This window comes from Zea mays, chromosome 2 (assembly GCF_902167145.1).
Source record: "Zea mays cultivar B73 chromosome 2, Zm-B73-REFERENCE-NAM-5.0, whole genome shotgun sequence".
Lineage (NCBI taxonomy): Eukaryota > Viridiplantae > Streptophyta > Magnoliopsida > Poales > Poaceae > Zea > Zea mays.
In genome coordinates this window covers 16,848,016-16,873,777 of record NC_050097.1, presented here as the reverse complement: position 1 = coordinate 16,873,777, position 25,762 = coordinate 16,848,016, and the positions used below count along the sequence as shown (strand labels likewise).

At 46.6% G+C, this 25,762-nt stretch overlaps 3 protein-coding genes and 1 pseudogene across 4 annotated transcripts; 1 reads left to right on the top strand and 3 right to left on the bottom strand.

Annotated features, from left to right (window-relative positions):
- The first annotated feature begins 8,321 nt into the window (after positions 1-8,321).
- Positions 8,322-10,082, top strand: LOC100383878 (Xyloglucan galactosyltransferase XLT2). The gene has a single exon (NM_001176506.1). The coding sequence runs from the start codon at positions 8,478-8,480 to the stop codon at positions 9,906-9,908; it is 1,431 nt and encodes a 476-aa protein (NP_001169977.1). The 5' UTR covers positions 8,322-8,477; the 3' UTR covers positions 9,909-10,082.
- Positions 10,083-12,554: 2,472 nt separating this feature from the next.
- On the bottom strand, positions 12,555-13,691 carry LOC103648443 (sucrose synthase pseudogene; annotated as a pseudogene). The gene is made up of 4 exons (NR_161393.1): positions 13,577-13,691; positions 13,338-13,504; positions 12,854-13,062; positions 12,555-12,716 (listed from the first exon to the last, which is right to left on the bottom strand). The product of NR_161393.1 is annotated as a sucrose synthase pseudogene (transcript).
- Positions 13,692-16,367: 2,676 nt separating this feature from the next.
- LOC103648442 (uncharacterized) lies at positions 16,368-16,951 on the bottom strand. Its single transcript, XM_008672914.2, has one exon. It carries the CDS (start codon positions 16,941-16,943, stop codon positions 16,368-16,370), a length of 576 nt encoding a protein of 191 aa, XP_008671136.1. The 5' UTR covers positions 16,944-16,951.
- Positions 16,952-22,342: 5,391 nt separating this feature from the next.
- LOC100284989 (fasciclin-like arabinogalactan protein 10) lies at positions 22,343-23,884 on the bottom strand. Its single transcript, NM_001157884.2, has one exon. The coding sequence runs from the start codon at positions 23,774-23,776 to the stop codon at positions 22,487-22,489; it is 1,290 nt and encodes a 429-aa protein (NP_001151356.2). The 5' UTR covers positions 23,777-23,884; the 3' UTR covers positions 22,343-22,486.
- Between the last annotated feature and the right edge of the window lie 1,878 nt (positions 23,885-25,762).

The window sequence follows — 25,762 nt, the reverse complement described above, 5'->3', positions numbered from 1 at the left end:
AGTGATCAAATCCTCTCCAAATTCCACACAACGCTTTAGTGATTAGTGAGAGAGATTTCCTCGTGTTCTTTCGAGCTCTTGCGCTTGGATTGCTTTCTTCTTTGATTCTTTCTTGCGATCAACTCAATTGTAACCAAGGCAAGAGACACCAATTGTGTGGTGGCCCTTGCGAGAAAGTTTTGTTCCCGTTTGATTGAGAAGAAGAAACTCACTCGGTCCGAGGGACCGTTTGAGAGAGGGAAAGGGTTGAAAGAGACCCGGTCTTTATGACCACCTCAACGGGGAGTAGGTTTGCGAGAACCGAACCTTGGTAAAACAAATCCGCGTGTCACACTCCTTATTTGCTTGCGATTTGTTTTGCACTCTCTCTCGCGGTCTCGATTATATTTCTAACGCTAACCCGGCTTGTAGTTGTGATTAACTTTGTAAATTTCAGTTTCGCCCTATTCACCCCCTTCTAGGCGACGTTTAGTGAACATGCAGATAAGTGCAGCTATGGGAGATGGTTTTGCTTCCCCCATGATAATCACCATATGCACTTTGGACCTATGGTACGATCATAGAATCATTTAGCAAGGCGTTCCGGAGTCGGTAAGTACTGACCTTAGACATGTTTTCCCCTCTCTTTGATCCGCTTTTGTTTGGAAAATATGTCATGATTTTCTCTTCTGAACAACTTGCCATATTTGTCTTCATGGTATCCATTCCACAGAAAAAAAATTGAAATTTTTTTAATCTTCTAAACAATGTGGCATTGTGTTGACGCCTTTTCGGAGCGCCAAACACTCAACAAGAACTGGCGGCGGTGCTCTCTGGCCAGGCGCGGACGGTCCACGGCACAGGGCCGGACGGTCCGCGACCTGGCGTGAGGCGGAGGTGCTCTCTGGTCAGGCGCGGACGGTCCGCGGCACAGGGCCGGACGGTCTGTGACCTGGTACAGGAGCCCGGGTTCCCTGCCTGACGGCCGGACGGTCCGTGCCCTGGGGCCAGACGGTCCGCGCGTGCGCAGGGGCGGCGGAGGATCGCTGGCGGCGCCTGGATCTCGCTCCCAGGAGGGACCCCGTCGGGGAGGAGAGATCCTAGGAGTTGTCTAGGCTCGGGCAGGCCGACCTAGACTCCTCTAATCGACATAGAGTCGAAGAGAGACGGAGAATTTGGGGATTGGAAGGCTAAACTAGGGCTAAACTAGAACTAGACTAGAACTACTCCTAATGCATAAGGTAAAAACGAGTAATAGATTGGATTTGATCGATTGTTGGGGGTTCAATCGGCCGTAGCCCTTCATCTATATAAAGGGGGAGGTCTGGATCCGTTTCCAACTGTTTCCCGAGTTAATCCCGCGGTTTTAGGTAACAAATCCTGCGAGAAACTAGGAACCCTAACTGACTCTGCGCACGCGCGGACCGTCCGCGCCACCACTGCGGACTGTCCGGACCGCGGACCGTCCGGCCTCGGGGCTGGACCGTCCGCACCGCTCTTTTTAGAGCTCAACATATGCCCCCCTGCCTTTTGGTGAAGGTTGATGAACCAAAAGCATATGAACTAAACCTGATGTAGGTCATCGGCTTTTCGATATGGAGATTATTCAATAAAGCACCAATATAAAGGCCGTTTCGGATTGTATCTTTCTCGGCCATGACCATTTGATCAATGGATCAAAAGGAATAGAATGGAGGTGCCCCCAGTCTAGATAGACGAAGGGACTATATATATACCATGGATTCATCATCGTTCCATTCCATGTTTGAACAGGATAATATACCGACGATGAGTAAATAGGTGGAAAGTACCCTGGTCTCATAGAATGAATAGGCGATGCTTGTTGTGTCGCCTTTCGGGTCGTTTTGTTTGACCGTTTTGTTTTAGCAGGTGACCGGGGTTTCTTTGTTGACCGATCACGTGGAACAGTCTTTTTGCTAGTATTTTTGGAGAGCAACTGATCAAAAGTAGGATCGGCTTTGATCAGTCGATTATATGTGCTTTGACCTTGCGTCTTTTTCCTTGCTTTGTGTAGAGGTTGACGCCTTTGGTCATAGGTGGACTGTCCGGCTGAGTTAGCCGGACAGTTTGTCTGAGCACCGGATTGTCCGCACGTAGGTGCCAGACCATCTACGATGCTGGGGCTAGGCTGATGTGTTTGGTTTATTAACTGTGCCTGCCCCCTGACGTCTTCGGACCTTTTAGCCTTCTCGTCCGAAGCCTTTCGAGCAATCTCCTTTTGTGATATATCTGACATGCGAGGATTGCTGATGACGATGCCCTTGCCTTTGCCTTTATCGGCCATTTCGGGCCGAACCAAGACCTTTTTGCATGTGAGTTCTATTGTATTAACAGGAAAGGGTTGTGTGTCTACTTGCATCTCCTGAAAAGCCAATCGACCCTCATTTATGGCCGATTGTATCTGTCGACGAAAAACATTACAATCATTGGTGGCATGAGAAAAGGAATTATGCCACTTACAATAAGCACGCCTCTTTAATTCATCAGGAGGAGGAATAGTATGAGTTAATTTAATGTTGCCGTTTTTCAGTAACTCGTCAAATATTTTATCGCATTTGGCAACATTAAAAGTAAACTTAACTTCCTCTTGTCGATTCTTTCGAATCGACTGTAAAGCAGAACACGCTGAAGGTTTAACCTGTCCTGGCCAAACCAGTTCGGCGGTGTATACATCTGTGGATTCATCGTTCGAATTATCGTATCCCACTAGATGCATCTTATGGCTAGCCGATTTTGATGTTTCCTTACTTCGGCTTTCATAGGTCATAGCCCGCTGGTGTAAGTGCACTAGTGAAAAGAATTGGGTGTCATCTAATTTTTCTTTTAAGTAGGGTCGCAACCCATTGAAAGCTAGCCCGGTCAGTTGTTTTTCTGCGACATGAATCTGAAAGCATCGGTTTCTAGTGTCCCGGAATCTCCGGATATAGTCATTAACCGATTCTTCAGGCCCCTGTCGAACTGAAGCTAAGTTAGCCAATTCTAACTCATGTTCTCCTGAGAAGAAGTGTTCATGAAATTTCTGCTCTAATTCTTCCCAAGAGTTATAGAGTTTGGTGGCAAAGCTGCGTACCATGCAAATGCAGTATCAGTAAGGGACAATGAGAATAAACGAACGCGGTAGGCTTCCCCATCAGCCAATTCTCCCAGGTGTGCTATGAATTGGCTTATATGTTCGTGCGTGCTTTTCCCACTTTCACCAGAAAACTTAGAGAAGTCCGGTATTCTAGTTCCCTGTGGGTATGGCACGGTGTCGAATCGGTGGCTATAAGGCTTCCGATACGATTGCCCTGTACCTGACACACTAACACCGAGTTTGTCCCTGAACATCCCGGCTACCTCGTCTCTGACCCTCTCTGCCATGTCTGGCGACCATCCATTGAGTTTGTGGGTGGAGATTTCAGGTTGCCTGACATTACTCTGTCGGCTTTCCTCCCAGGTATGTTTGAGGTGTGTGTTAGGTGTCCTATTAATGTCACCAGCTCCTGCCCTATACCCCTCAGGCTCCCTTGTGGCCGAATAGTATTCAGCCCTATGTCCATGAGGTGGTATGGCATGATTATAATATGTTGCTGGTGGGGCACCATAATGTTGCTGCGATGAATGTGGGAACTGTGCGTATTGCGCAGCTCTCGGCTCTGCGTATGCATATCCGGACGGTCCGGCGTAAGAGGCCGAATGGTCCGCGACCTGGCCAAATGGTCTGAAGGTATATCTAGATTGTCCAGCCGTATATGGTGCTACGTGGGTAGTCTCGTACCCAGACCGTCTGTCGTAAAGAACTGGACGGTCCGCGATCGGGCCGAATGGTCCAGGGCTGTACCCGGATGGATCGGCCATATATGGCGTGACTTGGGCAGTCTGCGCATGGACTCGTGTAGAGTCGGATGGTCCAGCGTAATACGTCGGTCGGTTCATGCCATATCCGGACGGTCCGGCGTGATGCACCGAACGGTCCGTGATGGGGCCGAAGTGTTCAGGGTTGTACCCTGATGGTCCGGCCATGTACGGTGCGACCTGAGTGTTTTGTGTGCGGGCCTGCATCTGGTCGGACGGTCCTGTGAAATACGCCGGACGGTCCGCGGTATAACCGGACTGTCTGAGATGATGCTCGGACGGTCCGGTCGCGTCCAGTACCTGCCGCGTGCCTAGTGGTTGTGGCTGTGATGGTGACACGAAAGCGTGCATCGGCATACCATATGATGGCTGGGTCAAAGGTGACCCGTTTATAGCCGATGTGTTTGACGTGGGTGGCACTGTATTAGACTCTCGCGATGGAAAATTAGGAGCAGCTGATTTCTCGTATGCACGTAAATGCATTTTAATGGATTCATCTACATATCGCTTTAACTGATCTCCTCGTTGATCCATGAAAGTCGTAAGAGATAGATCTGGAGTACTTACAGCGGGACCCTGCAGTGGAGGTAGGAGAGATTCCATATCGATCTCCCCTTGACGGACGATCTTCTGGTGGCGATCCACCGTGAAGTGTGACAAGTACTTGTCCGCCGCCTCCTTGCGCCGTTCGGAGAGTTTATGCAGCAGTTCCGCCTCTTCCTTGTCGCGTTGTTCGTTCCATTGCCGCATCACCTCCTTCTCATTGTGCATTACGAGGTCTTCAAAGGGCCTTTGGTCATCAGCCGGGAGCGTCTCCATGGCCGGCTTGATGATGTTGGTAGTGGAGATCTTGGTGTGATCCTTAGAACCGGCCATTTATGGGCCGATTTTTAGCAGATCTAGACACCTAGTCCCCAGCGGAGTCGCCAAAAAGTATGTTGACGCCTTTTCGGAGCGCCAAACACTCAACAAGAACCGGCGGCGGTGCTCTCTGGCCAGGCGCGGACGATCCGCGGCACAGAGCCGGACGGTCCGCGACCTGGCATGAGGCGGAGGTGCTCTCTGGTCAGGCGCGGACGGTCCGCGGCACAGGGCCAGACGGTCTGTGACCTGGTACAGGAGCCCGGGTTCCCTGCCTGACGACCGGACCGTCCGTGCCCTGGGGCCGGACGGTCCGCGCGTGCGCAGGGGCGGCGGAGGATCGCCGGCGGCGCTTGGATCTCGCTCCCGGGAGGGACCTCGTCGGGGAGGAGAGATCTTAGGAGTTGTCTAGGCTCGGGCAGGCCGACCTAGACTCCTCTAATCGACGTAGAGTCGAAGAGAGACGGAAAATTTGGGGATTGGAAGGCTAAACTAGGGCTAAACTAGAACTAGACTAGAACTACTCCTAATGCATAAGGTAAAAACGAGTAATAGATTGGATTTGATCGATTGTTGGGGGTTCAATCGGCCGTAGCCCTTCATCTATATAAAGGGGGAGGTCTGGATCCGTTTCCAACTGTTTCCCGAGTTAATCCCGCGGTTTTAGGTAACAAATCCCGCGAGAAACTAGAAACCCTAACTGACTCTGCGCACGCGCGGACCGTCCGCACCGCTCTTTTTAGAGCTCAACACATTGTTATGTAATTTGCAATCCATAGAAAAAAACTTTTGGAAAATCTGTCTCACTTCTTATCAATGTGCATATTAGACATGTATTTGTTTTGTAGCCAAAATTATGGCAAGATTTTCTTCTGCTTTGGTCTCACTCGTAAATAACTTGTAAAAGTGTGACAATATTCACTTAGAAATGCAAAGAGGCGGCGAAAGATTTAAACGTATAACCTTAACTAAGTGTGAGAGAAAATATATGACAATATGTGGCACACATCTTATACATACACCAAAACAAGCTCTGAAATAACAGTGAGTATGTTGCGCGCTCGATTAAAAAAAATCAGTTAGATGATATACTGGTCAAATATTGATTAAAAATTCTTTTCCATTATCAAAATCTCAGATCAGCTAAACGATGGGCAGATGGCTACGCACTCCTTTTCAGTCGAAGAAGAAAACGATGGTCAACCGCGGTGTCTGAATTTTCAGATTTGGGTTGTAGAGAAATTTGCAAGGAAGCATAGCATCACGCCATGGCTTTGTCTTCACCGTGGCAATCACGATTCTTATCCTTCCACTGTAATTCGGCGAATTTCTCACCCTGAATAGTGACTCGTGTGGAAGCGGGTGTGATTGTGAACACGATGATGAGCTTCGAATGCAGTTGCTCTGGCAAATTTCGAGCAAGTATTTATAAGAGCGCTGCGTTAAAAACATGAGCGAAAAGGGAGCAGTGCAAGGATAAGTGATTTTAATTAGTTGTAAAATATGAACGAGCGCTAATATTTTCTATAGTTATAGTTGCGTGTAGGAGCACATGTCGATAGATACTGTCATAAATAATTGAACATGTTGACACCTAAAAATACGCCAACGAGGAAGAAGGGCAACATCAACAAATTACTAGCACCAAAAAGAGGTTAGAGAATATTTGGCACGACGAACGTCAATAGAAATAAACAAAAAAAAACAAGAAAATGATGTCTGCTCAAAGTTGTCTTAGGCTATCTCACGTCCCTTGTATCCATTCTCTATATTCATTAGTCTTCTCTAAAAATTTTTCTTCTATATATTTTTTTCTCTCCGACAACATTCTCTATATCTCGTGCTCTATATATAAATACGTATATTAGAGATATATATTACTTTTGATTTTCATACATACATATTTTTCATACTCTCAAATGTATTGTACAGATTTTAGTTTTATTAAATCTATTATTTAAAGTATTATAATAAATATAGATGAAAGAAACTCTATATATAGATGATCCAGCACGTCCAGCGCCTGCGCAGCGCTCTCCGACCCCGCCCGCAGCTAACACCAGACCACAGCGTACCTTAATGTTTAGAAATAAATACTAATTATATTAAAAAAAAGTAGCGCAAAATAAGAACTCAAAACCACGTCTTTTGCTTCAAAAATTTGAGGCTAACCACTAGACCACATATATCTTAGTGTTTAAAAATAAACAATAATTATATTTGAATAAATATCGCAATATCTATTTATATGATATATGAAAACCGTAGCAAAGCACGAACAACTGGCTAGTTAGACAATAATTACTACACGAGCGATTCATTAATTTTTATTCAGATTATAGTTTCTACATTTTTCGTCTATAGTTCACAATCTTACTATTAGAATGAGATCAAAGAGACTCCAAAGATATGTTAGATACATATAGCTAGTTATTGGTTATGCTAAAATTTAATATGGGTTTACTATATTTAGCTAACAACTAGTCAGGGACTTACTTTTAAAAAAATAGCTCACATAATCGGCTAGCTTTTAGGTTGCTCACCATTAACCCTTAAAAACAAATAACATCAAACTCTTTTTGTTTGAGCTATAGTTTTGAAGTTTTTTATACTGAGAAATAAGTGATAAGTTTTCAAAGATATTATTAGCTTTTTAAGCTCAGAAAGCCACAGAAAAAACAATAAAACAAAGTATTTCAGTTATATATATACTTAGTTATTTTCTAGAAGCTAGACTAGAAAAAAGTATGGCTTTCACGCTTAGGCCAACTCCTGCAGACCGTACAAACGGGCATACAAAACACTGTTTTGTATTATAAACAACACTATTTAAATAGTGAAGTTTAAAATAGGAATGGATATAGCCTTACATGGTGACCATAAGCTCAACCAAAATATATTGCTACATGCAAGTGAAGATCATCCACCAAATTACAGACATTGTTTCTATTTTTTTAGACCGACACAACACGATCCTAAAACACGTCGTGTCAATGCCTTAGATGGTGACGATAAGCTCAACCAAAAGATATTGCTACATGCAAGTAAAGATCACCCACCAAATTACGACATTGTTTCTATTTTTTAGGCCGACACAACACGATCTTAAAACACATCATGTCAATATCGACCCGTACATAAAGTCTAGTACTAAATTTTATAATTCACTAAAATTAAAAATATTAAATACAACGAGCCTTTTGTGCCGGGCCGGTCTAAATCCGGCTCATGCATGCGAGCCGCGGAGGCCCGACATGCCAAAATTAAGGTCTTATCCGGTCCTCTTTTTAGGCCGTGCTAACCAGGCTCAAATATCTTCCTGCTAGACTGTACTTTGAGCTACTAATTTCGAATCGTGGTCATGCTAAACCCAGAAATCCCGATCCATATCCTCAGGAAGTCTATCTGAAGTCTCTTCGGTGCCACTGCAGTGTGCAGTGCAGAGCGCGAGGCAGACGCAGGACACGTTCCTCTCATGTCTCATCATCCCGTCCATGGCATCGCCGAACAAACCGTGACGGAAAGCCGCCGCTGTTCTTTCCCGTTTCTTCACTAGTTTACTGGCAAAAGACAACAGTCCGTCCCCCAGCGCAGCACCACGATCTCCATCCCCCAATCCTGCGCCTCCGCCTTACCACGCCGCACGTTCTGGTCCCCGTACCGCCGGTGCGCTCCTGGGCCCTGGCACGCGGATCGCCTCAACCAAATCGACACTCGCGCTGACGCGCGATCCCGCTCCCTCTAGTTAAACTCTGGATCGACTCGCCCCCGTCGCCGCCCTCATGGCACTGGTTCGCCCCGAGCATCCAAATCCGGCAGCCCGTCGCCCGCGGCTCGTCGTGCTCCTCCTGCTCGCCTTCTTCGCCCTTCAGCTCCTCGTCTTCGTCGCCTTCCGCGCAGTGCGCCCCCCTCCCGCCCCACCCTCCGCCTCCGCCGCCGCCGTGCCGGTGCTGGCGTCGGTGCCGACGCACCGAGACGAGAACGATTCGCGCTGCGGTGGCGGCCTCGTGTACGTTTACGACCTCCCCGAGGCCTTCAACGAGGACCTGCTCGGGATGTGCGACGCGCTGGCGCCGATGTACTCGCTGTGCCCCTATCTCGCCAACGACGGGCTCGGGTTCCCTGCGGGCGGGACCAACCTGTCGTCGCTCCTGCCGCGGCAGCTGCTCGGGTCGTGGTACGCGTCCGACCAGTTCGCGCTGGAGCACATCGTGCACCGCCGCCTGCTCTCCCACCGCTGCCGCACGACGGACCCGGGGCGCGCCGCGGCGTTCTTCGTGCCATTCTACGCGGGGCTCGCCGTGGGCCGCCACCTGTGGGCGGCCAACGCCACCGGCGCTGACAGGGACAGGGACTGCGTCGCGCTGCTGTCGTGGCTACACGCGCAGCCGTGGTACCGGCGGTCCCACGGCTGGGACCACTTCATCGCGCTCGGCCGCATCACGTGGGACTTCCGCCGCACGACGGACGCCGGGTGGGGCGGCAGCTTCCTCACCATGCCCGGGGTGGCCAACATCACCCGCCTCGTCATCGAGCGCGACCCCTGGGACGGCATGGATGTCGGCATTCCGTACCCGACCGGGTTCCACCCGCGCACCGCCGCCGACGTGCGCGCGTGGCAGCGGTACGTCGCGCGGCGCCCGCGCCCCAGGCTCTTCGCCTTCGCCGGCGCGCCGCGGTCGGCCATCAAGGGCGACTTCCGCGCGCTGCTGCTGGAGGAGTGCCAGGCGGCTGGGGCCTGCGGCGCGCTGGACTGCGCCGAGGGCAGGTGCATCAAGAACAACGCGCTCGTCATGGAGCTCTTCATGGGCGCCAGGTTCTGCCTGCAGCCGCGCGGGGACAGCTTCACGCGGCGGTCGCTGTTCGACTGCCTGGTGGCGGGCGCCGTCCCCGTGCTGTTCTGGCGGCGGAGCGCGTACCTGCAGTACGGGTGGTACCTGCCCGTGGACGGGCGCGAGGGGGAGTGGTCCGTGTTCATCGACCGCGACCAGCTCCGCGCGGGGAACCTCACGGTGCGCGGCGTGCTGGCGGATATCCCGGAGTCGCGGGTGCGGCTGATGCGGAAGCGCGTGGTGAAGATGATCCCGGGGCTTGTGTACTCCGCGGCGGGCGTGGAGGGCATCGGTGGCGGCATGAAGGACGCCGTGGACGTCATGGTCGATGGCATGCTGCGGCGGGTCGCTGAGCAGCGCCCGAGATGGCGGACGACGTGATTTTAGCTTCTGCAACAGAGCAAATTGATCATTCATTTTTTACTGGGGTTTTTCCACAAAAAAAAAACTACACTTTACTCGAGTGTTCCAACACTCGATTTTTTTTTCTTTCTCTTCTCTTCTTCCTATCTCTCTTTTCTCCATCTTAAGCGAGTTTAGAAGAAATTATGTGCTATCCCTCTCTTTCCTCCATCTTGAGTAAGTTTAGAAGAAATTCTGGGAAGACGAGCAGATCAGACGATGGGAGAAAAGGCGGCGAGGCGGAATCGACGATGACGCCATCAAAGCGGACGGAGGAGGCGGCCAGCTCTAAAACGACGACAAGGAAGCAGAAAAGGGAGGTCACCGCTGATACCATAGGATTTCATCGGAGTTCCGTCCTCCGTGTCAAAAGAAGGAAGATGAGAAGAAGAAAAAAAATCAAACGTGAAAAGAGCTCAAAACAAACTCTCGGAATGAGATATAGAGATATATTCTTTTTTTTCCTTCCAAATTCTTTGTGGGATGCTGCGGCTCTAGCTGTAAATTTGAACTCATTACAACAGAATCAGAGAGTGTGAATCCGTGTACGATGAACTGCATGCTCGTGAGTCGTGACTCAGCTGCAGATTGGGCGCCGTGAGTGTTGAAGTTTGTACCAGTTGACGGGCTACATACAATTAATTTTGGTACTATAATCTTTTCTCGCAGTAGTAGCAGCACCATATTTGACCAGGAATGTATAGTTGTGCTCACCATGCATTTCAGAAATATATACGTACAGTACATCGCTGTGCTCAGACTCAAGAGTCAGGTTGAACGAGTGATTGGCTCCTCGATCTCATCTCGGCATGTCACCATAGACCCAACACTCTCTGCCTCTGGCGCTCTTTTTATCTCTTGCAGCTGGCAGCCTGCCAGGAAAATGGAGCGGGGAATCAATTGGGCAGATCAATAAAAAAAATTTAAAATTGTCCCGTATGCCGTATCCAACGCGGTAGACGGCGGTTTGGAGCATTTACCGTGGACTGAAGTCCAGCCGAGTCTTTCAACGGTTTGGAACAGAAGATGCCTTACGTGTTAGTAGCAAGTATAGTGCCTTTGTGGAGTGTTGATTTTGGCAGCGCTACTGCATTGCAGGACAACTTCTATGTCGTTTGCCACAAGCTTCCCGTGCTTTTTGTATGGCGTGCTTTCTAGTAGAGCTCGTTACACCATGCGTCATCATTTCAATTTGGATTCTAAGACAAACAGACTGGTAGTACTATTTATACTCTGAATTCTTTATGGTGTGCTTTAACTGTAGTATAGCTGAAGCAGATCACAGATGGCTAGGCTGTGTCTGCGGACGTATCACGTATACGGGAGGCAGCGTTGAGGTTGAATGAATCCTGAATTTCTGCAATGGTAAAAAACGGTATTTTTAGATAGTCAAGCCTTGAATTTCTGCTAAACACCTGTATTTTTACGCCGGTTTTCAGCTTTTGTTCTTGGAAAAGTACTTGTGGTACAAAAAAAGCGAGTCGGGACCATGCCGAACCGCGCATAAACAATTCGCCATTGGGCTTATGAAGTATAGGATACCAATATGCGCCCAACTTTTGGGCCTCTTTAAATAGAATACTCCACGGTCTACAGAAACATCATCAGCTCTAGCCTCATGGGCATTGGGCACTAACCTCCTAATTTAATGGGCCAGAGGATAAAAACATAGGGGAACGTAACGGTGGAAAAAACCCTCCAACCACTTTTAAATCCATATTTTAATCTAACTAGCTGAGTGCCCGTGCGTTGCAACGGAAACACATAATACCACGGTACTGCTATGAGAAAAGGTTTCTTAATACATTTGGTATCCTATCCATACATAAATTGTATAGACAAACCAAGTCGCATCAACCCAAATCTAGAAGTACCCAGGAAATCCGATGCCATTTTCTAGTCATTAGAGTAACACCAATATCATTAAGCATGCAAAAATCAAAATACAGAAAGTCATCAGCACAAGGAGTAACTTGATAATGTTACAGGTGTCCCAGATTAATGACTCTAAATAGAAATTATTAACAAGGGGAAAAGGATGGTTCAAGAATATATCTGGAGATCAGAACAAGAACCAACAAAATACAATCCTATGTCCACACTAATTGTCTCATTTCATGAGATTTTAAAAAAAAACTGAATGTGGACATAGCAAAGAAAAACCATATACAATGCACATATTAATAGATCAGACATGTGAGGTAGTTATGTTAAGTATTAGCAATACATAAAACAACTCATTACTGTAGTATGGACAGTATCACATTGCCTACATATTAAATCAAATATTCAGCTATATCAGTGAGACCGAACGCTTCATAGAAGGTCGGTTGTAGTTAACATGCCAAGATTAAAGTCGGTACGTAAGCCGCTGTTGCTGGACAACGACCGGACCATACATATGCCAGGTATGGAATGAAACCTCTATATAATCTAGATTGTAATCCAGAGCCATATATATACACCTGTACGAAAGCACCATGGGTATCAACGATGTAGCGATAGAGCTCACCGTTACGGGCCCTGTTTGTCTGGGCAGAGATCCAGCGGAACTGCCTGAACAATTTGTGGGTCTTGATGAGTTCATGCATCTTCTCTATCTCCGCGATCTCTTCCCTGTCCTTGGACTTCTTGACATCATTGTACCCGGCAACGACAACAAGGTTTGCCAGCTCCCTCAGCTTAGCGCACTTAGCAAAAGCTTCGACCAGCCCTGTTATGTCCTTCACCCTGTCGAGTCTTGCCATGGAGAAGAGGATGGGCTTTGACCGGTCATCCAGATGCCCACTGCGAATTAGTGATAACAATATCATCAGCAGAAATTTCCAAGCTCGAATCGAATTAGAAGAGAATACTGCGAAGGACGTCCATGTCACAACCCAAAAGGCCTCAAAGGACCAGGCAGGATAGCAGAAAGTACTCACATGTGTTCATCGTTTTGCTCCGGGTCATAAATCAAATTTTCGATTGAACCATGGAGAGGTGAGTCGCTTGGCCTTCTCGGTATGTGGAAAGTATATGGACATGTCAGCTCCAGGAGAGACTATATTGAACTTTGGATCGAAGACATCGATCCCATGGACAACTCGGAGTAAAGGCAATATGACTCTCATACTGTCCAACAATATTTTTGCTGAGAAAAAAATTAGAATAAGTATATATATGAGCGTCTTGTAGAAAATTAAGAATAGCTATTATCCATATGTGATCACAGTCCATGCAAGATTAATGCATGAAAAAGCATGGATTGCATGTTACCATAATTACAATCAATACAGTAACTTAACATCAGAACAGTATATGCATGAGCGAGGTAAACATGATTCAGTGTGCATGCAAATTAATTGGTGAATGCTAAGTCCCAGAAGAAATCTACAGTGGCCAACAAGACGGAAACAGAATAAAAACCTTCCAGCAATTTCTTGGTATGTGCTGGTGATGATAAAATCAGCATTGTTCATAGCAATTATATCAGTAGTGAACTGACAGGAGAAATGGTACTTCTCATCAAAATTCTTCCAAAATATGTCTGAATCTGGATACTTAGTCTTTTCCAGAGCATGAGCAATGTTGCACTGCAAGGACCATGCATATATGGTTAGTAACGAAACAAATGTAAGACCTCAAGTATGATTAACAGGGCATACATGGGTAATTCCCATCTTGTAAGATAGCAACGATGCCACAAGATTTCCATCACTGTAGTTTCCAATTATGAAGTCTGGAGTACCTTGTAATTCAGCAGCAATTTCACCAGCAGCATCCTATATAAAAAAGGAAAATACAGCTTTTGTCAAATGGGGAAGACCATTGAAGTAGAAAATGTCATATAAAAAAAGAACCGGTACACAGAAAATTTGCATATAAGAAATCAACACTTGCAAAGGCAGAAATGTTGCTTTTTCATGCAACTCTACTGGAAATAATTTGGATTCTTACCTTTTGAGTGTTGGACCTTTTCTTAATATGTACTCTCTCCATTACAAGTTGTAAGTTGTCTTGCTTTCTAGGTATATAATTTTCACTGAGTTACATAGTAAAACTACAAATCTAGAAAAAAAAACTGAATTACAATTTGAAATTGAGGGGGTATCAAATATCGTCTCCTAACTAACTATTCACAGATTTTACATTGTACCATGAAGTCATAAGGTACTTTCCTCAGATTTTTTTCATTAAAAGAAGCTCAGCAAATGTTTCCAGATATGGCCACACATCAAATCTTGATATCCATTTCTTAAGTATCCCGTTTTCATTTCTGAAGGGAACTCGTAAAATGTAAGTATGTTGTGTTCCACTAATTCTCTCAAGCCGTTGATTGCATGATGTTCCTTTTGCATCTGGTATCAGCCGAGTAACCTAAAACAAATAAGTAAATAATTAAATGAGCCTTGCTAGGGTCTGATACCCCATAAAAAGTAATATCTCGAACAAATCGTGGCCATTGATTTTTGAAAATTATGAACCAAAATAACTAAGAGACCACAAAAGCAAATACCAATAAAATAAAAACAAATCCCCTAATTTTAGGTGGACGGCATCCCATCTCACTGGAAACCTAGGCCAGTTTGTGCACGCGCTTCCATGCATGTGACCAGAAAAGAACATCGTCTGTGCAACTACTCTGCTTGTTAGCTGGTGTTTGGTTCCCTAGACTGAAGTTTAGTTGATGTCATATCAAATGTTTGAATATTAATTTTATATATTAAATATATGTTTAATAAATATGTCTTCTATTTTAGTCTTCATCTGTGTAATTAGATTTATAATCAGACTGGAGTTTAGTTCGTGTCATATCAAATTACCGACACTTAGGTTTAGATATATGCTATTTCAAGATATAAATTGAAAATACCAATAAATTGAAAATTGTTAATAGCGGTTAACCAGGGTGTTTCGGATTCGCAGTACCATGTGATGTACACATCAAAATAGATAAAGGTAACCCCACAATTAAACTTACCATGCAATCGCTCGAATAGTGATCCATTTGAAACATACTCGAAGACCATCATCCAGATGAAGGGTTTTCATCTTCACAATAACCCACAAGGTTCATAAGATTTTTATGGTTTACACTCGATAAGGCTTCAACCTAGAAAGCAAGGCATAACCATCCTGAAAACTCAATATCTTACAGACTGGAAATAGAATGAAATAGAATGATCAATTTTATACCTTATTCATGAAATGTGCTTCAGCTATAACGAACCACAATGCACAGCTCATCTAGCAGTTCAGGAGCTGGTTTGATTTGTGCCCAAAAGAAGTACGTACATGAAAATCTAAGAAAAATAAACATTATATAGACTGGAACACATACTTTTAGTTCTTCAAAGTCCCTATTTGCTTCCATCAAGCCCTCTAAGGCTTTGATTGCTTTTGTAAGCTCCTACCACCAGTCTCCTCTTGCAATTTGTCCAAGTTAGTTACATATTTCAGGTCTTCTGACTTACCATTTGCTTCTCGTGATATGTAAACCATGGCCCTTTCCATTACCTCATTAAATATCCACTAACTGACTTCCTTTAACAGATGAAGATATTTGGAGATCAACCGAACAATATCCTCCATGTGTGCTACATTATACTAAAATAATTGTAGCATAAAAGGCGTAAGTAATATCAAAGTGTCTCCAATGAAAATGGTTATGCTAGCTCAACTAAGATAATATGGATCAAACCTGACCATCACCAGCATCAGTGAGCCTCATGCTTGCTGAGAAAAAAAATACTCATTATTGCCATTGCTCTCTCTAGCATTAAGTTAACGACCCATCCTATAGTAGTTAGATTAGATATGTTACAGGTTGACGAGTAAAGGATGACATGACTATACTCGAGTAGATAAGGTTAGCAAAATCATAAGTACAACAACCATTTGTGGAAGTAAACTTACCTAGTTCCTTTATAATATGGAAGATGGACCCCTCGCCTTCATGTCCAATTAGGTGACTTAGATAATGTCAAGGACCAATTGTGTAAAACTGGATGCTAGGTGTAATTGACCATATAATTCTTAGATAGCCCCCTTCTTTTTTTGACATAAGATGGTCCCCTTCTTCTATTAGCAGTGCTTTGACAAGATGTATAGCAAGTAGATATGAGAAATCACCCACATTTGCCTCTGACAAATAGAACTGCCAAATGCGCTGGTAAATAGAACCATTAAGCAGTCCATCCTCTACCTGCAAATGTTCCCCTGAAAGAGGATGACTTGGACATTTGAAGCTTCTCTGATCAATGCTTTTTTGTCACTAAACATACGCTCAACCAAGCCCTGAATGTAAAGAACAACAATATTTCCAAACAATCAAATATAACCAAAATAATTAATATTCCATAATGCCCCTATATTGATTATACCCAATGTAAAGAATTGCTTAGCATATTGAGCCATCAGTTGTTTATGTATAGCTTGGGTTTGACAGTGCAGAATTCAGGAACCAAAAACTGCAAAGGAGAGAAAACGGGGAAGGACCTGAGAGGACCTGCAGACGGGGCAGGACGCGCTCCGGCTCAGCCAGGCGTCGAGGCACGCGACGTGGAAGCCGTGCCTGCACTCGGGCATCACGCGCAGCGTCTCGCCGTCCCTGTACTCGCTGAGGCAGATGGAGCACATGGCGTCAGCCTCGGCGGCCTTGCTGGAGAAGGCGACCTTGGGGTAGGAAGCGATGGCGGCCGCGTCGAGCCCGACAGGGGAGCAGGCCGCGGCGGCGGAGGAGGAGGGGTAAGCGTCGTCTTCGGGGGACTCGGACCCCTCCGCGACGAAGAGCACGCGCGGGACGGTGATGGAGAGGTGGCCAGAGCTGGACGCCGTGGTGACTGCTTCCCCGGCCCAGTAGTCCCCGCCGCGGCCGAAGCAGAAGTAGAAAGCCAGCAGGAAGGAGGCAAACAGGATGAGGAAGCCGAGCGCGATGGCGATGGAGTAGCCGAGGCCCAGGTTGGAGAGCTGAGGTCGTGCCGTCGTGGAGCTGACCGAGGGGCGGCCGGAACGGACGGTTGAGCGCTCCATCGTGCGGACGGAGGAAGAAACGACTGCTGTGCGCGCGACCATGGGCCGCCCAAACCTAATTGGAGTATGGGCCGCACCAAAAAAAGCAGCCCAAAACGCCTGCACTGCTGTATTGTTGTATTGTCTTGCAAAACTTTAGTACCATATTGGCTAGTAAAGGAGACATGGAGCGGCTTATAAGCTTTGGCGCGGTGGCTGAACTGATTAGTTTCAAATGGTGGCTGAACTGGTGGTCAGTTTCAACTCGCGCATGCATAAGAATTTTTGCTGGACACCTGCGTGTACGACCTGTGGGGGCAGAACCAGAGCCATGGCAGAACAGGTCAAAGGCAGAACAAGTCAATGGCAGACTACTATTGCTTACTTAATAAGTAGTAGAGATATCTGGAACGGTAACAGTATTGTTGGTCGCGAAACCAGGAGTAATGGCCTAATGGGATGACAAGGTTCAGATAAACTGTGTTCGTTCTGATAGCATAACACGGTTAAGATAAACTGTGTTCATTCAGTTAATAATGAAAAACTGTGTTCTGAATTTGTGTTCGTTTTGCAACTGTGTTCTGAAACTGTACAAACTGTGTTCTGTGTTATGAAACTGCTAAAGGGCGGCCACGAGCTGAGGCTGAGCGGCCACGCTCTGCTGCTGATGGGCAGCGGCCTTTTTTTAAAAAAAAAAACTGAGCCAGGCGGCTGATGATTTCGCCCACGGGCGGAGAGGTTTTTTTTATAGGACAGGAGGGACGAGCCCCTACTAAAATTTTATTAAATTTTTAAAACGACAGAGTTAGAAATATACAGAAAGATAAATTACAGAAGGTTAAAATTGCCGGAATCTACTGCCGCTGTTGAAGCCATTCAGGAATTGCCGAATCGAATCGCCCTTTAGCTCTAAGCGAGACCAGGTGTAATTCTTTTGCGAACTCATTTTTACAATGTTGCACTGTTGGATCCTTATCCTGAAACAGCCAGGCATTACGGCACTTCCAGATGCTCTAAGTCATGAGAATGACGATTTCCATAGCAAAGGAAACATTGAGCTGCTGCTTTAGATTAACTGCAGCTTCCACAGGATTAGTAATTCTTGGGGGCGTCAAACCAATAGAATTCCAGCAAGTCTTCGCGAAGTTACATTTGAGGAAAAGATGATAAAGGGTTTCATTCTTTTGCCAGATGTAGTTCTCACAGGTGTAAGACTCAAGAGTCATGTTTTTCCTCCTCAGCATATCCCTTGTATTGAGTCTGTTCTTTAACCAAAGCCAAAAAAATACCTTATGTTTCGGTTGACACTTATTTTTCCAAAGCGATCTGAAGATCTGATGAACTTGAGCCTGACCCATCAAGTGTCTATAAGTTTTCTTTGTAGAGAAATTATCAGCTCCCCAAATGAGTTTCCAAGCATCCTTTGTGTTGGTCACCGCGATTTGCCTCCAAGGTTCGTCTAAGTCAAGAAATTGTTCATTGTCAAGGGCAAAAGTGTCTGAGGAAAAACTCGCATCACAATCAAATAGTTTTATGTTTCAAATAACCTCTTAAATGATATTTTGTCTGTAAACATATGATTGATAATGGACTCTTAGCTAAGCATGTTTCTATAATAATATTTAAGTGAATCCTAAATTTTATAATGGCAGAAATCCAAATTTCTCCTCACCTGTTACAAGGTCACAGCAGCTCTATGGATCGCACCACCTTTCCGAGCCAGCAATGATCTCTCTCTCCCACCCCCGTCCCACAGCACCTGGTAAAGCTTCTCTGCGGCTGCCCAAACCAGCACCAGCTTGCCATCAGTCGATCGACCACTAGTGATTTTGCTAGTGGCGAGCGCGCACGCTGATGGGTGATCACGGCGGAGACAGTGTCCAACACTCCAACGGCACTGCTGAGTGACAGACAGGTTTGCGCTTGCGGTGCCTCTGTTCTGTGTGTTTGAGGGTCGTGCCTGAGGTAGGGCACGAGGGGCGGCCGACCTGGGTCCCCATCTCCCAGGGGTCTCACCCACTCCATATAGGACTTAAAGATTATTGTAACATGTTGGCAAAAGAATTCTCTATCGATAATTCATTTGATTTTGAGGAAAATAATCTGACATCAGAGTTAAGAATATTGCAAATGACACTGCCAGATAGATCAATGTCTGGTATGGAATTTTTTGAGTTTGTTAGGAGAATGGATTGATATCCCAATATATTTGTTGCTTATCGGATATTAATTACTATACCAATAATTGTGGCAACAGCTGAAAGGAGCTTCTCAAAACTTAAGTTATTGAAAAGTTATTTAAGGTTTACAATGTCTCAAGAAAGTTTAAACGGGCTAGCAATTTTATGTATTGAGAAGAAATTATTAGATGGTGTCAATATTGAAGCTATCATTGATGATTTTGCATCTAGAAATGTAGAAAACATTTTTAAGTTGATCTCTACAATATATTTGAGGTAATAATCTTACTTCTATTTTTATTGTTCAAGTTTTTCTGTGGTACATCAAGTATAATTAATTGATATATATATATATATATATATATAATAGTAAAAAACAGTTTTTATGGAAATGAGCCTCTGTTTATAATCTTGTCTCAGGTCTCTCAAAAGTCAGGAACGGCCCTCTGTGTTTCGCCTGTGCTGCGACGCTCAAACGCTCCCTTTCTAGCCCCCCATCATTGTCAAGCTGCTGAACGTGAAATGCAGCGCGATTCATCAGGGTCAACACACGATAGCCCCAACGAATCCAGGATCCATCACGAGACGAGTTGCGGTTGCAGTACTGCGGACTTGCAGGATAAAAACTGGTCGGCTGTAGGGAACGTTTAGGCCTCGTGATTAGTTAAGACTGTGTTCAGTTAACGTCGGTGGCACATCGTTTAACAACAGAATCTGAATATAAATGTGTGTTTGGTTCGAGGAATGAGCTACTCAATCATCTTCTCGTTCATCATTTTTTTTATTTGGTTCGTGAAATTAAATAAGTTGATTCATCCTTATTTTATTTTTTATAGATCAATAATTAATAATAGTATGATAAATGACTTTGTTCTACCAAATTCATAGAACGCACCGCATCTTAAGTTCAAGACGGTCACAGTCATGTTCATGACGGTCACGTGCCTTCAACAAATGTTTCGTTCGAGTCGCGTGCGAGGCGAGCTGCAAAGGACCTCGGGGTCGAGTTGCAGACCTGCAGTACCAGCTTGTGTAAAAAAATGTCCTGCCAGGGTTCCATCTCCATGCGACCGGCACCAGTTGCTTCTGATTCCACTTGTCCTTGGCTCCTTGCTAGCTTCTGTTCTCTGAGTTTGGGGTCCCATCGTTTTTCAACGTGTTGAAACGCTGACAGGAGTCCGGGGTCCCAGTCTCGCACATGCAACGCTTTGTTAGGGCCGCCTGCAGCATTAGCCACTTATGTTCCAGGATTCCAACACGTTGACCCGTTCCAGGAGTCAGGAGGGCAAGGCTCGTCAACAGCTACTGCTTGAATCGAAAGCATCTCCCTCAATAACTCGTACCCCGTAGAGAGAATACACAAAACAGCACTATGTGAAGATAGTGTTTAGGAAATAGCACTTATTATCAAGCAATTCAAAGAACATGTTGTTGTTTCTTGTATTATTATTATCGGAATCAATTTGTTCATCACTAAATTATTATTATTATCAACTTCTTCTTTCATAAAAAATATGTGACTATTTTTATGTTTAACATAAAAAATAAAGCTGGTACATTTTATCTATTTATGTTTTTCTTATGGACAGAAAAGATTAAAAAGAGGAAGAGGGCTACGAAATGATAGGAGTAATTTGGTATATTTATATGTGGTGCAAGCAATGAAAAGATACAAGACATAGATTAAGGGTCTGTTTGGTTAGGCTGTGCAAAAAGTTGTTGTGGCTGTGAGCTGTAAAAAAAAGTGGCTGTAGGCTGTAAGTTGTTAAAAAAATAAAAACCGTTTGGTGAAAACCACTAAAAGTCGTTAAAAATTCTTCGATATATGTTTTCATAGTTTCATCCGAAAAACCACTAAAAGCAGGTCCATGAGTGCTTTCAGATTTACACTACGAGAAAGTCGGCTTTTAGAAAAAGCTTCTTTCTAGATCCAGCCATTTGGTTGACTTTTGATTTTTAGGAGGGCAAAAGCCAAAGCCAAACCAAACACACCCTAAGACATAGAATAGAAGAAGTGTTGTTTCCTGAATTAATTTGTTGAAATACGAATTACTTAAAAAGGGATATTATTTTCTTAACGTCTTCTCAAACGTGTGCTTTTTTTATTCTCCCTGCCCGTAGGGCTAGCCGGCTAGAGGCCATCGTTCCCTGCCCCGTAGGGCTAGAGGCCATCGTCACAGAAAACTAGCGACCGCTGGCGCTCCCTCAGCTTTATCGCCCCGGGAACAGAGCAGCAAAACTGCAAGCAAAGGGATCCGAGGGAACTTCTGGCAAAGACGAAAGACGGAGACAGAAGAGACCATGCCGAACCAGCCAACAAGACGCGAGCGAAGGACGCGCCGCGACCCGGACGGGAAAAGCATGGGCATGGCCAACCGCCATCCCCAGCCAAAACGTGAGAAAACCAAGACATACAACCAAGCCCCACACCGAGTAGAGCCAATGCTTGTACGCAGTTGGAGCGGTCGCTTTCCGTGTTTCCTCGTGCGTGCTTCTCTCCTGTACGGGTGTGTAGACGTGTAGTCATGACAAGAAAAGGGACCACCGCATAAAAAAGATCATCGCGTCCAGCCCAGCGTGCAACAGTCAAGAGTGGCGATATACACGTATACCTACGGGTGTAGTAGTCATTTGTGCAGTGCATGCCAGCCAGGGCGCAACGCAGAGTCACGTGATGCACCAGGAGATTACTGCCATTCGTGTGTGCAGGTAGGGAGAAATGAAGCAGTGACACAGTAACTGAAGGTGAAAATTTGTGAAGACTAGTGTACTTCGTGAGGTAAATTTTGCTTGAATATTTGGCGAACTAGACTAGGCATCCAAGTTTTAATCAGTTGAATTTATACCGTTCACATTCTTCGCATGTCTTCTTTCAAGTCGTAGTACAACATTGCACCAGCAATAACTGAATCCCTACTTCGGTTGGCACAAGAATGATTCGGCTAGAAAGAATCAAAAAGCATTTGCAAAAGAAGCTTCAGAAAACTCCTCGGAAAATAAAGAACTCAGAATGATCCATGTGAAATGCAGTCACGGATGGTAGGTAAAATGAAGCTGGAGGAAAAGCACAACTCTGTAAGAGCAAGAACAAATCAACATCGAATGACACCTTCGAGCTCTAACACTACTAAAACAGTCCGTCACAATCACCGTCTCCACCTGAGGAGGACTGGAGGACCAAATCCTAGAATTCCCCCCAACAAACCAACTAACCAACCACGAGGAAGAACAAACATCAGGTGACCATAATCAAATCATCAACGGAGCCCACGAGAACTTACGAGTAACAACAACAGATTTCATCGCGTCACGACATGCACGCCGCACGCGCAGAGTCTAGGAGAGAGCTACGGGGGCTCGGCGTCGACCGCCTGCCGCTCTCGCTCACAAAAGGTACGCGACGGCAAGGGCGACAGAGGCCACCGAGGCCGCGAAGCTCACGGCCGCTGCGGCGCCGCCGTTCTTTTTAGATTCGACCTTGTCCGCGGCGTCCTCCGTTGGCGCGTCGGCGGGGGCCATGTCGGGCGAGTCCGCCGGGGGCGCGGGCGGGGAGTGCGAAGGGGACCTGGCCTTCTTCTTCTTCCTCTTGCCGGCGGCCTTGGGGGCGGGCGCCGGTGCGGAGCCTTCGGGAGCCGGGGCCGACGCGGGCACGTCGGCGGCCGGTCCGGGCGCCGGCGCCGGGGACGGCGCGCCGCCAAAGAGCACGTGCGGGAGCAGCACGCTGTCGACCGTGAGGATGACCGTGGGGGGGTCGTCGAGCACGGTGGACGCGATGCGGGACTTGTCCACGCCGGTGTCCAGCGTCACTTCGTCGCCGCTGGAGGCGACGGCGAGGTCGTACTTCCCCGCGGCGGTGGAGGCGAGGGTCGGGATGCGGCCGCTGGCGACCTTGAGCGACGCCTTGGGCGCGTACTGCGGCAGCGCGTGGTACTGCAACAGCGCGACGAGGTCGGCGCTGGTGAGCTTGCTCAGATCGGGCAGGTCCTTGGCCTTGAACGCGTCGTCGTTGGGCGCGAACAGGGTGAGCGCCTTGTCCATGGCGGCCTGGTACGTCTTGACCACCCCGGACGACACGATGAGGCGCGCGAACTGCTTGCACCCGGCCTTCTCGAGGAGGTCCGTGATGTTGGCGGACGACGCCGACGGGGCGCCGAAGAGGCCGGGGAAGGTGATGGGGTCGGATACCTCGAGGACGGAGAGGTTGGACGGGAAGTCGGCGACGCGCTTGGTGTAGGTGGACTGGAACTTGGCGCCGGGCGCGGCGGACGCGAAGGCGACCTTGCCTCCGCGTAGGTCGGTGATGTTGACGTGGCCCATGTCGCCCGCGGCCTGGCCGGTGGTCTGGTAGAGCGAGGTGGTGAGCTGAGAGCTGGAGCCGATGGAGTGCAGCTTCTTCTCGTCGAAGTAGTCGAGGAGGGTGAGGAGGCGGAGTGCGTTCTTGATGTCGGCGAGGGAGAGGTTGGCGACGAGGGAGGACATGGCGCCGTTGGTGAGGACGAGGACGGTGACCGAGCTCCGGCTATTGATCTCGTCGCACACCTTGGTCTCCGAGAGGTAGCTGTTGTACAGCGTGTACTCGGAGCGCCCGTCCAGGATGGCCGTGATGTTGTGGGCGGACGCCGCGGTGGCGGTGAGGCAGAGGACTAGCAGGATTAGGCGGTGGGAGGCGGCCATGGCGCTGTGGTGGCGGGCAGTGCCGCGGCCCGCTGCTGGGGTCTGGGGTAAGGAGGGGAACACGGCGCACACGCGAGAGGAAGGAAGGCGAGCGTGGGGAATGAGTACGGGGAACCGACGAGGGGTTTAAGCGGTGTTTATGCGTGACCGTGGCCGTGGACGCGTGGGTTCTGGCGTAGTGGTATCTTCAAACGTTGGGTTGGGCCGTTGGGGGTTGCCGGGTTAGTTTTTGACCATGGGTTAGGTTCCGGGGTTGAAGCGCGGGTGACAGTAGTGTAGTGTGGCCCTGTGGGTCACTGCAAGTGCTGGTGCTTCGATTGCTGTGATGATTTTCTGTGGCGGTGTGGTGGGGGTGGGGTTGGGGTGACGCGCGTGCTGGGATGGCATGGAGTGGAGCACGAGGAGCAGACGCAGCACAGCGCTGGCCACTATCGAAAATGTGGCCCATTTGTCATTTTAGGTTATTTTTAATATATAGTAACACATTCATTTAATTCATGCAATATAATTACTTTTCATATCCATATCTTGAACCTAACTCCGACAACTAAATGTGTTGCGCGTTACGGTCTCCGGACGATATACACAGTGGACGCAAGATTTATATTGGTTCGATCAGAACGTTAATAAAATAAAACTTCTAATAGGGTTACAAGCGAGCGAAAAAGGTAGGAGAGCCTTCCAAGTCTTTTATCGTGATGGAGGTGGTCTACAGAGAGTGGAGTCTTAGCTTGACAACGGGGCTCTGGACTCTGAGTCCTTGTCGGCGTGTCCTCCTCCTGTTGGTCGATTCTTCTGGTCGTCTCCTCGACCGAGGTCCGTTCTTGCAGTGACCCACAATCTTCAAACATATGACCATATAGCATCCTCAAAAATGTTTGAACCTCCAAGTTAAGCGTGCTTGGTTTAAAGCAATTTGGGATGGGTGACCGACTCGGAAGTTTTCTCGGGTGCGCATGAGTGATGACAAAGTGCGCACAAAAGATTCGTGTTGGTCTGTGTAGATGATATATGATCCTAGAGAGCTACCAGGAGTCAGCGGCGGAGGACGAAAAAAATAGGTATGGCTCTACACAACTGGATCGTATAATATTTAGCACACAACCAATCATCTTGGAGAACAACTCGCGATATATATAAAAAAATAGAACATTGTCTAAAATGAGAATAAATTGCAGCTCTTTCATTTCATCCTCTATTCCAAACTTCATCTGCAAACAATATCGTCTACAATTGAAATCCTCTAATTTACACCATCTACCGTGGACAGTCTAAGAGCTTCAGTATGATCATTAGCTACTGGTTTGTTTGTTCAGTGTACTACACGTCTATACCTACCGACACATTTCCCAACTATAGAAACAACGACTTTAAATCGATATACGCAGACACAACTATTCTGTAGTTAACCAGCGAGCGCACTCGAAGCTAGATACACGTCTAAAGCAGTATGGGCAACCAGCAACCAACATTGATGGAGCCAGCGACGGAAAAGAAAAGTACTAGCAGGTAGACGCGAGGCTAAGTTCAAGTGGTCTTTGGTCTGCTAATGAGACGAATCAAGGTATGGCTTAGGCCATACATGGTCATACCGGGCGCTTCGCCCCTGCCAGAAGTAAATATCGCCAGTCCAGGAGTGGACGTTGTGTTATATCATATTCTCACATGTACTATCATTTAATATTTTGTATAACATAAAAAAACACTTTATAATATTGTGCATTGGGTAACTGTATCTTATTTAAGTTTATATGTTATGACAACTTTAGATATTATAACAACATTTTAACAGACTAGGAATAGCCTAAAAGAGCCGATGCTTGAATTAGTAGTGGATTCGAGACTATTTAAAAGTTTATATAGTTTTGTTGACTAAACATATAATCGCATCTATACGTGTGTTACACTGATTAGTCTCGATAGGCCTAGAATCGTCGGGTTTTAAGGCTGTCTTCAACAACTTATTCTAAATAATTGTTGAATAAC